This window comes from Fringilla coelebs (genome assembly GCF_963513975.1).
Source record: "Fringilla coelebs genome assembly, chromosome: 7".
NCBI classification, from domain to species: domain Eukaryota; kingdom Metazoa; phylum Chordata; class Aves; order Passeriformes; family Fringillidae; genus Fringilla; species Fringilla coelebs.
In genome coordinates, this window is record NC_140035.1 from 204,256 (window position 1) to 216,654 (window position 12,399).

The following is a 12,399-nucleotide window of genomic DNA, read 5'->3' on the forward strand; positions in this document are numbered from 1 at the left end:
AGTTCCAGTCATTCTGGGTGGCTCTTGAAAGAGTATTAAACTTCATAGACTGTCGATATTGTTGCACAGTTAAAGTTGTTAATTATTTGTATTGAAAGAAGTAAAATGCTTAATGTTATTTTGGTATTTGGGAAATATTTGATTTTGTAAAAGGAATTTTGGTTCTCCGTTTCATAGTTGGCTGTGTGTTTAATGAAACGATCAGTTGCAAAAATAAATTTAGGGCTGTAAACATTGCACTCTCTTGATATCACCAGAGAAGCTTCTCGATGAGGCATGCAGAGTCCTGCAAAAAGAAAGCTGGCAAAAATTTGTCCCTTTCAGAGACTTTGCACTGGCAAACTGCTTCCGATGTAGTACTGGATGAATCCAGTATAATGTTAGCCATGCTGAGGTGATTTTTCCTGGAGGTGTTTAGTAGTGTTTAAGTCTGTATGCCTAGAAACTTGTTTCCTTCTGCAAAGTGTGCTATAAAGTGAGAAGGGATTTCATTAACAGCAACAACAGCAAAGACATGGGAACCTTACGTGTTGAGCCAAAAACGAAGTTATCGTTAATTCAAACTAGGATTATAAAAAGATCGTAAAATAATTGATCTGTTACAGGTAATTGGTGTTTCTTGCACCTTTTTAGGTCTAGAAGAAATTGCAAAAGAAAAAGAGAAGTTAAAAAAGGAAGAAAGTATGCATATCAAAGAAGAAGAATTTGAATCAGAAGAAAAATTGCATTGCTTAGCCACAACTCCCTGTGAGCAAAAGGAAAATCTGAAAGAAAAGGACAGCACTAACCTGTTTTTACAAAAGCCCGGGTCATTTTCAAAATTAAGCAAACTGTTAGAGGTAGCAAAAATGCCACCTGAGTCTGATACTATGTCCCCAAAACCTAATGGCAGTGCAGCAAATGGCTGCACATTATCTTACCCAAGTAACTCAAAAAACTCTATCTGCAGTCTTCAACCCCCTGCATCACAAAGCTCCATCGAGAAGCCTGAGTCTAATAATCTTTTCAGTCCTAATGCCAGTGGGACAGGAAAATTTTATAGTTCTCCACTAATTCCAAATGATCAGTTGTTAAAGACTCTTACTGAGAAAAGCAGGCAGTGGTTCAGCCTGTTACCACGGGTGCCCTGTGATGACACTTCAGTCACCCACTTGGACACACCACCTACTACAGCTCCACTCACTCCTCAGTCACATCCACCATCAAACTCACCATCACCTGTTCCATCTCCTCTTCTGGGCTCAACCTCTGCACAGAGTCCCATGGGATTGAGTCCTTTTGCATTGTCACCGCTACAGGTAAATAAATTAATTTTTTAATAACTTGCATTTGCAGACTTTTTTGGGGCAGGATGTCTGTTTATACAAATTATTTCAAAGACCTGCAATAATGATATCTGCATTTATTTTTTTTTTTTCTATTTCTAAGTGTTAGTAACTAAATACAGAAATTTTCTAATACTAGATTATGATGTATCAAGTAAGCCAATGTATGATATTTTGTACATGCATTTCAGTAATTAATTTGGCTTTTAGAGTGTTGGCTACTGGTATTAAATGAAAAGCAAGCAAATACAAACTAGTTTTTGGATGTGTAACACACCAAACCCTCCCTTTAGAAGCTATTGTTTTTTAGCATTAACTGGGCCCTAATAAGTATTACATGGCAGTGTTATATTAGTTTTCTGAAACTAATCAAAGTATTGAATAAAGGCTTTCTTTGCGTTTTAAGTATTGTTTGACAAATAGCATCCTAATCATAATTCAGGTTTCTTGGTTATAGTAATGGTAGTTGTGCTTTGTAGCAGATGAAGACAGGACTACCTATAATGGGACTTCAGTTTTGTGGATGGCCTACAGGAGTTCTTACTTCAAATGTTCCATTTCCATCTCCTTTACCTGCTCTTGGATCAGGGCTGGGATTATCAGAAGTGAATGGTAACTCATTCTTGGCGTCTAGTGTTCCTGCAAGTAAAAGTGAATCACCAGCACTACAAGCTGAAAAAATCGCTTCTGCCCCTTCCACTGCAGCTGAAGTAGCCAAGCCTGTAGATTATCCTAACCCAAAGCCTATACCAGAAGGTAAGTGTAATGCAACAGTAAGGTGATCATTTCTGCAGTGTCTCTATCACGTTACAATTGTTTTAATAATTTGCCTATTGATTTTCTAATCTGATCATGTGTGATCACATAAAAAAAGCACCTGCAAAGTGTTTATATGCTTGTCTTGATTTAGAAATGCAGTATGGATGGTGGAGGATTACTGATCCAGAGGACCTAAAATCTTTGCTTAAAGTGCTGCATCTCAGGGGAATAAGAGAAAAGGCCTTACAAAAGCAGATACAGAAACACATGGATTATATCACTCTGGCCTGCATCAAAAACAAGGATGGTATGTAGTTGATATTTATGTTACACATGGTGTTGCATCACCGGACAACGGACATAGAGCTCTCCTGGGGTATGTTTAGCAGGAGAGTTAAAGTAATGGCTGGAGAAAAAAGGTGAAGGTCTCCTAATCTGTAGCTGCATTTTCACCAGCCCTGTTCTGGAAACTTACTGGATTAGAGAAATGCCATGTAATGTAAATAGTTCTAGTGATATAAATAACCTTCTTAAGCTCTGGTAACCTTCTGAAGCTCTTTCCCTCTCTCTAACACTTGGCCTCTCCTTCCCCTTCTTGCCCTTAAATTGCAAGTTTGAAGGCATACAGAATTTGTTGTTCATATTGGGTATTTTAAGAATAGTATACTTTCACAACAGTTCTTCAGCATTTGACTGGAGTGACGGGTAAATCAGCTTGCATTTACCAGTGCAGTTGTAATGTTAATTAAAATAATAAAAATGTGATTCTCAAATACAGTTGCAATTATTGATATCAATGAAAATGAAGATAACCAGGTAACTCGGGATGTTGTGGAAAACTGGTCAGTAGAAGAACAAGCTATGGAGATGGATCTTGCTGTTCTTCAGCAGGTGGAAGATCTAGAGAGGAGAGTTGCATCAGCTAGTTTACAAGTTAAGGTAAAACCAACTTTCAGTAAAATGTCTCTTTAAAATAAGTGCTATGAATTTAAAGCAGGTAGCAGTCTTTGTGTATTGGTAAGTGCCTTCTAATTCCATCCTAATTGCCTACAAATGAAACAAATGCACTGTGCAGTATCATGGAGATTTGTGTTTGAAACATTTTATTACAGTTCAGTCTTCAGCTGAAGATGCTCAAAATGGCAGTTCCTGGAGAGTGTTCTCCTACAGTGCAGTTCCATATACATTTTGTTAACCTTCTCTGAATGCAAAGACCGTATTTCACAGAGACTGCTTAACTCTTGTGTGGGTTGCCACAGTTCTGCCTGGTTTGTGTGATTTTTGCTGTTAATGCTTTCAGAAATGGCTACAAGTACATCAGAATAATTTGCTTGAGTATTGTAGAGTCATGGAGAACATGTAATGGTTATGAGTGTGATACAGTTAAGAATTCTCTGGATTTTGGAATTTTTCCAAGGTGGGTGTAAGGTAATCAAATTGAGTATGTTTGGCTATAGTACAGGTGCAGTGTTTGGGACCTAGTTTTTGACATGAGATGGATGTTAATTTCCTGTGTCCTGATACTGCCTCCTGAGCCTACTGAACAGGTTGACCTGTTGTGATGTTTCAGCCAAGAGAATGGGATTCTTCACAAGGGGATAAGAATGCAGACTGTTGCAGAAAGGTCCCTTCAGAAAATCCAGTAATGCTTGTGTTTCTTGATTAATTATTTTAGTTCTCTGGATATTTTGGAAAATGTCTCTACAGATGGATTACAAGTAACCAAGATCTACTGGAAACAGCACTTCAATTACTTAGTTTGATTCCATAAAACAGTTCCTCTGATTACACACTGAGTTAACAGCAACCAATAAATGCCCAAACCTTTCTATTGACATAGGGTTGGCTGTGTCCTGAACCTGCATCAGAGAGAGACGACTTGGTATATCGTGAACATAAGTCAATTACTAGATTGCACAAGAAGCACGATGGAGATTGTGCTGGAGGCGGAGAAGGCAATGCCAGCTCTCTAGAGCGGAGGAGTGACAACCCTCTAGATATAGCTGTAACCAGGCTCGCTGACTTGGAGCGGAACATAGAGCGAAGGTATCTGAAGAGCCCCTTAAGTACCACCATTCAGATCAAACTGGATAATGTGGGCACAGTTACTGTCCCTGCTCCTGCACCATCTATTAGTGGTGATGGTGACGGGTAGGTTATTGAGATTAACTTGAAAAATTATTGTGCTTCTTTGCTAATTGGAGCCTATTTTCTTATTGCCTGTTATCTATGTACTTTCTTGTATGTCTGTGATCCATATGGATCATCTTATTCTGCATGGTGCTTTGTAAAGAATTTTTTGTTATGTTTGTTAATAATCTTGCAAAGTTATCTTACATTTAACTGGTTGTGACTAAGCTTTGAGGCACGTAGCCACAGTCTGTGCACTACATGAAATTTAGTTGCTTAAACCTTATACTTATTGGCTGTGTATGTTTTGTCATTGCTTGGCTTTCAGTGTGATAATGATTGTCTCACATTTAAACATGAACAAACACAGGTGTGACCTACTTAATTTACTTGTATTTTAATGCAGAACTGAAGAGGATATTGCTCCAGGGCTAAGGGTGTGGAGAAGGGCACTGTCAGAAGCACGCAGTGCTGCCCAGGTAGCTCTGTGCATTCAGCAGTTACAGAAATCAATAGCATGGGAAAAATCCATTATGAAAGTTGTAAGTATCTAAACTGGTTTTGCTATATTCTGTGTTCCAACTTCAGTCATTTTAAGTCAATGTATTTCTTATTACTTCACATAAAACCTCACAAAGTTAAACTGTACATTGTTTACAGATGAATAAGCCTAATGGAAAAGATTGTCTCTTGATTGCCAAATTCAGGGTCCTGAACTTGCTAAGATAGAAAGCTCTAGTAAATGGTTACATTATTTAAGATGGTAATTATTTTTTGATGATGACATCAAGGTGAAAGTCGTCTTGCTCCATCTGATGAAATATACTCTTTCTAATGGAGCATTTTTAACCTCACCTGTGACGCAAGTTTTATGGAGGTTCAACATCATATATCCTTCATTAAGGATTTCATTTTTCAAAAAGTTGAGATGCTGCAAATATGCAGCTTCTTTGCATGCAGAGTTCTCACAACTGAACATACAAATTAGGCAAGTGTGTGAAGAGACACTGAAATAAACTGAAATATGTGTTTCCTTGTACACTCAGCAGGTCAGTCTGTGTCAACTACATATACAAGAAGAGCACACGAAGGGATTATGTCAAAATTTGCAGGACCTCTCAACCTCAAATTCCTGAGCACAGAACTTATTACTACAGCAGTAGTGACTATGATGTGATAAAGTATGATCAGTGTTGTATAGAGGGTGGCAAAAGTGATTCTTCCATTTGTGGTCCTTTTCCTAATTTTTTAATTTCTGTCACTCCTATACAAATTCTGATTACATCTGGACAATTAAAGGATGACTTAAATAAAAGCTGTAATGTCAGGCTGTACTTTTGAGTTTATATAGCTGTTACTTTAAGCAGTAGGTTTAGTGCAAAATGCTTATGAATTTGGTAGGAGCACCTGAAAAGGCATTGGAACATTTCAAGATGAAGTAATATATTATTCAGAAAAAAATGTATCCCTCTCAATGGTTTAAATATTCTTTGCATTTAATTACTACACAGTTGGTTAGAGCAGGGTGCTCATAACGCCAGGGTCACTGATTCAATCCCTGTATGGGCCATACACTTAAGAGGTGGACTCGATGATCCTCATGCGTTCCTTCCAACTCAGAGTATCCTGTGATACCAGTAAACATTCTGGCGTATGTTTAGTACTGTATGTTTAAACTGTATGTTTAAACATACTGGTGGTATGTTTAATATGTTTAGTCATGTATTTGGTGAAAATAGACATCCTGAAAAAGATGTCTAAAAAGAAGGTAATTAGCAAAATCACACAATGTATTTGAGAAAATTGGCAGTCCTTTAGATATTTTTAAGTTAGTGTGAATTTTAGGAAGTGCTAGGATCATTTGTTTTGCTTTACTGCATTTGTTCATGGTGGCCCTTGGGATAAGATCCTTACCAATTATTATGTGGGAATGCCCTTGTAAAATACTAATTTTCTTTATTAAATAACAATGTTCATATACAGTATGGGCATAAATGAAGAGAAGATTCCTGAGGTAGTATGTTTGGGCCAAGAGGTTTTGATAGGTATACCTTTACTTCTCACTGTCATTAATGAATTATAAAAAGTGCTCATCTTTTTTTGTGCTCTAGGGACACTTGTCTTATAATAAATGAATTGCTTTTCCAACATGTTCCCCAGATGTAGCCTTTAATTTAGTTCCTTACATACTCTGTATATTCTTCTATGGATATCATCATAAGTAGATTCTGACCGAAGTAAAAATGAATGTATTTTTGAGAGTGAATTTATGTGTTTGAAGGGGAACGGTGATTTAGGTACTATTTATGTGTTTCAAATTTTAAAAATTGAATTAAACCCATTTTTCATCAATTATAGTACTGCCAAATTTGTCGAAAGGGAGATAATGAGGAACTGCTGCTCCTTTGTGATGGTTGTGATAAAGGCTGTCACACCTACTGCCACAGACCCAAGATCAGCACCATCCCAGATGGGGACTGGTTCTGTCCTGCCTGCATAGCAAAGGTAACACTCCTGTCAGGATGAAGGGGCTGGAGCAAGTGACTGGTTTATTTTATATGGTAGAGTTACAGGTCTATCAGTGCTTTTTTCAGTGAAAATAATAGTCTGTATTTTTTTTGGGGAACCTTCATTAAATTATGAAATTAGTAGTTTTATTTAACTTGTATTTTAGTAGCAGTAAAGGCTACAGTTTTATTTGTTCTAAACTATGGGCTTTTTAATGTGAGTAGGTCCAGAATTTTCATGCTTATTCAATACCATAATTTTAAACTTCTTTTTTAAAATTTATTCAGTATTTGGTTTTTAAATTTCATCATTAAGTGTTGACAGACCAATGTGTCAGGTTCTGTTTCAAAAGAAAAATCAGAGAAAAAACTTGGCGAATTTTTTTTTTTGTATGATTGTATCAGTCATTTAGTAATGGACTAATGTTTGTCTAAAAGTATGCCAACCTGGTTTTTAGGAGGTATTGTTGTACTAATTTGAATGTCAAGTGCTTTTGTATTGTCACAAGTTGAGAGCCTAGGTCACGAGTACCAGGAATTTTTGCAGCCTTATTTGCCTTCAGAGAAGAGCAAAACGTGAATAATCTCTAATATTAAATATTTAATTTGCTTTGGTGCTTCTGTTTCTGATCTTCATTATTGTCTGTCAGTGATAACAGAGGTTTCTGTAATTTCTAGGTTATTACTTATTTCAGTTGTCTCTATTGTAGGCAAGTGGTCAAACTCTAAAGATAAAAAAACTTCAAATTAAAGGTAAAAAAAATAATGAACAAAAGAGAAGCAGAAAATTAGCAGGGGAAACAGAGGATGAAGACTCTGCAACTACAAGTGTTGCCTTAAAAAGAGGAAAAACAGACCCTAAAAAACGAAAAATGGATGAAAATGTTTGTGTAAGCCAGTTAAAGCAAGAAACTTGCACTGCTCTTAAGAAACCTAAGAGAGATGGAGACTCCAAGGACCTGGCTATATGCAGGTAAAGTGTCAGATGCTAAATTTAGGGTAAGTCTTGTTGAAACAAGTAGTACTTGATCCTTTTTCTCTCTGTTCTGGGAAACAGGAATGCTGTTCTTTGACAAGTGTACATATCTATAAACACTGTGTGTGTGTGTATGTATGTATGTATGCATGTGTACCTATGCTTATGTGTGTCTTCTGGGAGAAGAGTGAAGCCCAGCCCCAGTAGCACTGGCAGACGCCTGACTCAAGGGTATCCAAGACAATGTCCGCTACGTCCAAACAGGTGCACGTGAACCATCTGCTGTGGTAGCATTGCTGCTCAGTCAAAAGGGACATCGTTTAGCCTTGTCACACTCTTGGAAAGTCAGTTTTAGCAGCTGGTTTGCAAATGGTTTACACTGAGGATCAAAGTTGCAGGACCATGTTTTCTTTTGTACGGTTAATTGTTAGAATTTCATCTCACATAGGTCTCCTGGAGAGAACTTAATGCTATATTAGTTACTTAGTTGTCTGTCTCTATGTACACTGTTCTCAGCCTTCAACAGGGTGCAGAAGTTTTCCTTTTGTAAAGTGAATAGTCTGGCAGCTCATAGGGAATTCATGTAATAGTGAAAACACTGTGAATGTATGAATAAAATTTTAAAAAACTGATTCGAAACCTTATTTTATTTAGTATGATTCTCTCAGAATTGGAAACTCATGAAGATGCCTGGCCTTTCTTACTTCCTGTAAACTTGAAACTTGTTCCTGGTTATAAGAAAGTTATTAAAAAACCTATGGACTTTTCTACCATTAGAGACAAGCTAAGTAGTGGACAGTAAGTAAACCTATTGTAAATTGTATTTTACATTTTAAAAATATTTAAACACTGAAATACAATGCATGTTTAAAATTAGCCAAACTATATTGTTCTGCTGTGTGTGATTACTTTTACAGTCAAAATAAAAATTCTTTATTGTATGCTTTTATCTTTGCCATATCCAAGTGAAATAGCATGCTGGATGAGAGAATGTGTGGACCTGGCTGAAAAACAGTAAAACTGCCAGGTCAAATGCACCAAAACAATCAAAAGGAGCTTTTTTCATGGAGACACCTTAGTGTTATTGCATGTCAGGGAGAACCAGCTGTGTATGCTTTAAGCTTCTGGAGTCCCTGTAAATGTTGTGGCTGTGGAGTGAAATGCCAGCTCTTTTGTAGGTTACACTCCTGTAATGGTGGTTAATCATTTTATAGTCCTACAATTAAACTGCTCGGATTCTTAAAAGAGAAGACCACACTACATGCCTCTGTGTACCTTCCCTCCTTGTCAATATCCCTATGCTCTAATGAATCTGTGAAGATGGACCCTCTGCAGTGTCTGTTGGCTCCACACAGCAACTTCACTAGGATAGCACAAGGAGCATTTTAACCTCTTCAGATTTTTTCTCCCATGAATATGAGATTTAAATGCTCCCCATGTGCTCATATCAATAGACTTCTAACTTCTGTTATTTTTAATAATTCCTATGAGTATTGGAACACTCTTTGGGCCATTCAGGGGTATGTTCAGGATAATAAAAAGAATTAGCAAAGACAGTGTCACAAGATTATTTGGGCAGTCTTTTTTTGTACCCATTTGTTGCTTATTTAGATAAATTCAGCTCTATTCAATATTTTGAAAGGACCCTGAACACAAGAAGAGATGCATAAATGGAAAACAGCCTTAGCATTTTAGCTAGAAAGCGGTTGAAGAGAGGGAGGAAATTAGTTTCCTAAAAGTTTGTTTTCAAGTACAGGCATGAAATTCTACCTTAGAAAACTTGTGAGGAGAATAGCAAAACGGTGACGAGAGTATTTCCTTTTACTGATGTTTATTTTCTTGTTAAAAATTCTAATTTAAATTCTTACTTAAATATTTTCTCACATAGTTGAAATATTTTTCCTCTGTGATTCTCCGTGTTCCAAAAATCATTCACTTTTTTCTTCTTTTAGGTACCCTAATCTTGAAGCATTTTCGCTGGATGTCAGGCTTGTTTTTGACAACTGTGAAACTTTCAATGAAGATGATTCTGACATAGGCAGGGCTGGCCACAATATGAGGAAGTATTTTGAAAAGAAATGGACAGAGATTTTCAAAGTGAGCTGAAGCTACATGGGCTCTTTTTTTAATTTTTTTTTTATTTTTGTTTTCCTTCTTTTAAATGAGGACTGATAAGACCAGCAATGTGAACTATATTTACATGGAAGTGCAAGGCACCTACGTAACTAATTTTTTCCTTCAAAATATCACGGAGTTGTGATACAAGTTTTAAAGGCTTCACTCCTACAGCAACCGTGGCCCCTTGGTTATTGGTTTGTGTGTTTTAACAAACTAATTTAGGTAGAACAGGGAAGCACACCCAAAGAATTTCAAAGAAAGGGGTGTTATAGTGCAATAGCAATTTATCAAAACGCACTGAATATTCAACCACCAGAGCTCTACTTGGGGAAATGGTTCTCTTTTCCCTTTCAATAAATATCTATTTTTCATTTTTTTTTTTACTTTGTAGTTTATTTTTTAGTGAATGTATTTAATTTTATGAATTATTTATAATTATACAGCATTCAGAATCTTCGTTTTCTGTGAAAAGGAAGAACTAGAAAATTGCTTTAAATATTGAAAATACAACAAGGAATGTTTTAAAATGTAAAACAAAGCCAAGTAAAACTGTTTACACTGATGTGCTGTGAAGGCACTAAAAATTAAACTTTACTGTAGAGTTACAAGTACATTTATATATATGTTGCTGCATCACTTGTGTAGTTAAATTGTATTTCAAGACAGTGAAGAAAAATTGAGACATGTATATACTGTTCATTATTGTTTATATTAAGTCTTGTTTTAAATATGTATGATGTGTACATATTGTTTGCAGACATTATTGTTTATGCCTTAGGAAGATGGTAGCATTTTATTTTAGTCTTGAGGTAATTATAGCTCTATGGCTTGTACAGTAATTATCCTCTACCAACACTGTGGAGTCTCCTTAATCTTGGTAGTGCCTGCCTTTAAAACAGGGTGTAGGGGATATTAGTTTTCCATTTTTCTATTTTGTTATATAATTTCAAGTCCCCACGGCCTCAAATCCAAGTATAATCATTATTTGTATCCATGTGGAAGAAAATTGTGACAATTTCCTACGCACACAGTATTTTTTCATAGAAACATTTCCTCCATTTGCCTTGCCACAGAATAACAAAAGAAGACATTTGTAACCACTGTGTTTTATCTACTGTGTGTTGTGGTGGCCTGTTGGGGCAGATAGATCGGGATTTTTTTTTGTACTAATGTAAGAGTACTTGAAGTTTTATTTAAAAGAAATGTTGTGGAAAGGTAGCATTCTTTTTCTTTTCCCTTTTTAGGAGTGTTATTTTTCACTAGTATGTGTGGCACGGATACAATAAAAGACTGTTTTGCAAACCAGATTTTCTTGACAATTTTAATACTTCAGGTCGTATATATGCAGGTTTCTTGGTTTGGGATATTTTTTAGATAATATCTTGGGAGTCTTGCATTTAACATTGAGTTCTTATGATGCATCTAATTCTCTTGGGCTTTTAATGGTAGTTCATAAGGAAGCAATGGCCAGGCAGTCAGAGAGAAGTTCCCTGCCTGTAATTAAGGGGGTGTGCAAGGCTGAGATCAGTGTCCTTACGGACACGGGAATGCACGTTTGGTCATGTTTCTGAAAACCGCTGTCCATGTAAGGTTCTACAGGCCCTTTTTTGGCCTGGAGACGGGCGTTAATCATAATCCTTGCTCTGACTGAAGAAAATACAGAAATTACGCACAGATATTGTGGAACCACAATATCTGTAGTTCTCTCAAAATAATGTTGGGGTGTTGGTTTTTCCTTTTAAACTAGGTCTGCCATGTTTGAGTCTCAGTGCCTGTTTTTTAATGTTTCCATTCCTCTCCCCAGAATATCTTGTTCAGTAATATTTTTCTTTATTACAAAGTTCTGTTAGAATAATCTTTATTACTTGGAATAAAAAAATCACATTTGGGTGTCAGACAGTCTTGCATGCTAAAGTGAACTTCCACACTGGCTGCTCTGTGCCTTTCCTTTTCATGATCTTCCTGAAGACTTAAGTAAAGAGGTTTGCTGACATGTACCAGAGATGTGAAGATTAATCAATGTTTTGAATTTATGATGGTAAGCTTGTAAGAGGATGTTATAAATTGTTTAGGTAATTGAGAAATCTAGCTCTTCAATGATTTTTTTTTTCAGATTCTGTGCTGGTTTATGCTTTGTCTGCAATACTAGACCTGTTAGTTTTCTGAAATACCAGACAGGTCACTAGCTACACTACATACAATGTCTATAGTACAAGATGCATTTTTTTCAGTTTGTATCATCTACTACTATAGTGATGACAGTGAGACAAGCATCACCTCTAATTTGACATGGCCAGTGTATCAGTTTCCTTGCTAACATCCAGTGTCTTCATTACTCTTGCAGTAAAATTAAATTTACAGGAAATATTATATTTGAATGGCAAGCTTGAGTCATGCATATGCCCTCATATATACATAGAAAAGAGCAGGGATTTAACCACTAAAAAAATGTTGGTAACATTTCCTCTTTGCTAATTTCTCTTCTGTTGATGTTTGTATGTTTTCTTAAGAGGAAAAATTTTCCAGTGTGCTCTCATCCTTTCTGAACAGTGTGCCAGTCTTAGTTTACAGAATTTATTCTAAA

At 36.3% G+C, this 12,399-nt stretch overlaps 1 protein-coding gene across 10 annotated transcripts in view; it reads left to right on the forward strand.

The window, feature by feature from the left end:
• Positions 1-11,564, forward strand: part of BAZ2B (bromodomain adjacent to zinc finger domain 2B) — a 114,316-nt gene extending 102,752 nt beyond the window's left edge. For 4 of the 10 annotated variants that reach the window (XM_084209176.1, XM_084209179.1, XM_084209183.1 and 1 more), the window contains 10 exons: positions 634-1,298; positions 1,805-2,081; positions 2,236-2,391; positions 2,863-3,023; positions 3,925-4,235; positions 4,621-4,756; positions 6,573-6,719; positions 7,432-7,694; positions 8,352-8,495; positions 9,650-11,564. In XM_084209176.1, the coding sequence (XP_084065302.1) occupies positions 634-1,298; positions 1,805-2,081; positions 2,236-2,391; positions 2,863-3,023; positions 3,925-4,235; positions 4,621-4,756; positions 6,573-6,719; positions 7,432-7,694; positions 8,352-8,495; positions 9,650-9,803 (2,414 nt within the window). In that variant the 3' untranslated portion in view covers positions 9,804-11,564. Of the gene's footprint in view, positions 1-633; positions 1,299-1,804; positions 2,082-2,235; positions 2,392-2,862; positions 3,024-3,924; positions 4,236-4,620; positions 4,757-6,572; positions 6,720-7,431; positions 7,695-8,351; positions 8,496-9,649 lie in introns of those variants that run through there. The other 6 variants (XM_084209178.1, XM_084209177.1, XM_084209181.1 and 3 more) reach the window with 4 other exon arrangements.
• The last annotated feature ends 835 nt before the right edge of the window (positions 11,565-12,399 follow it).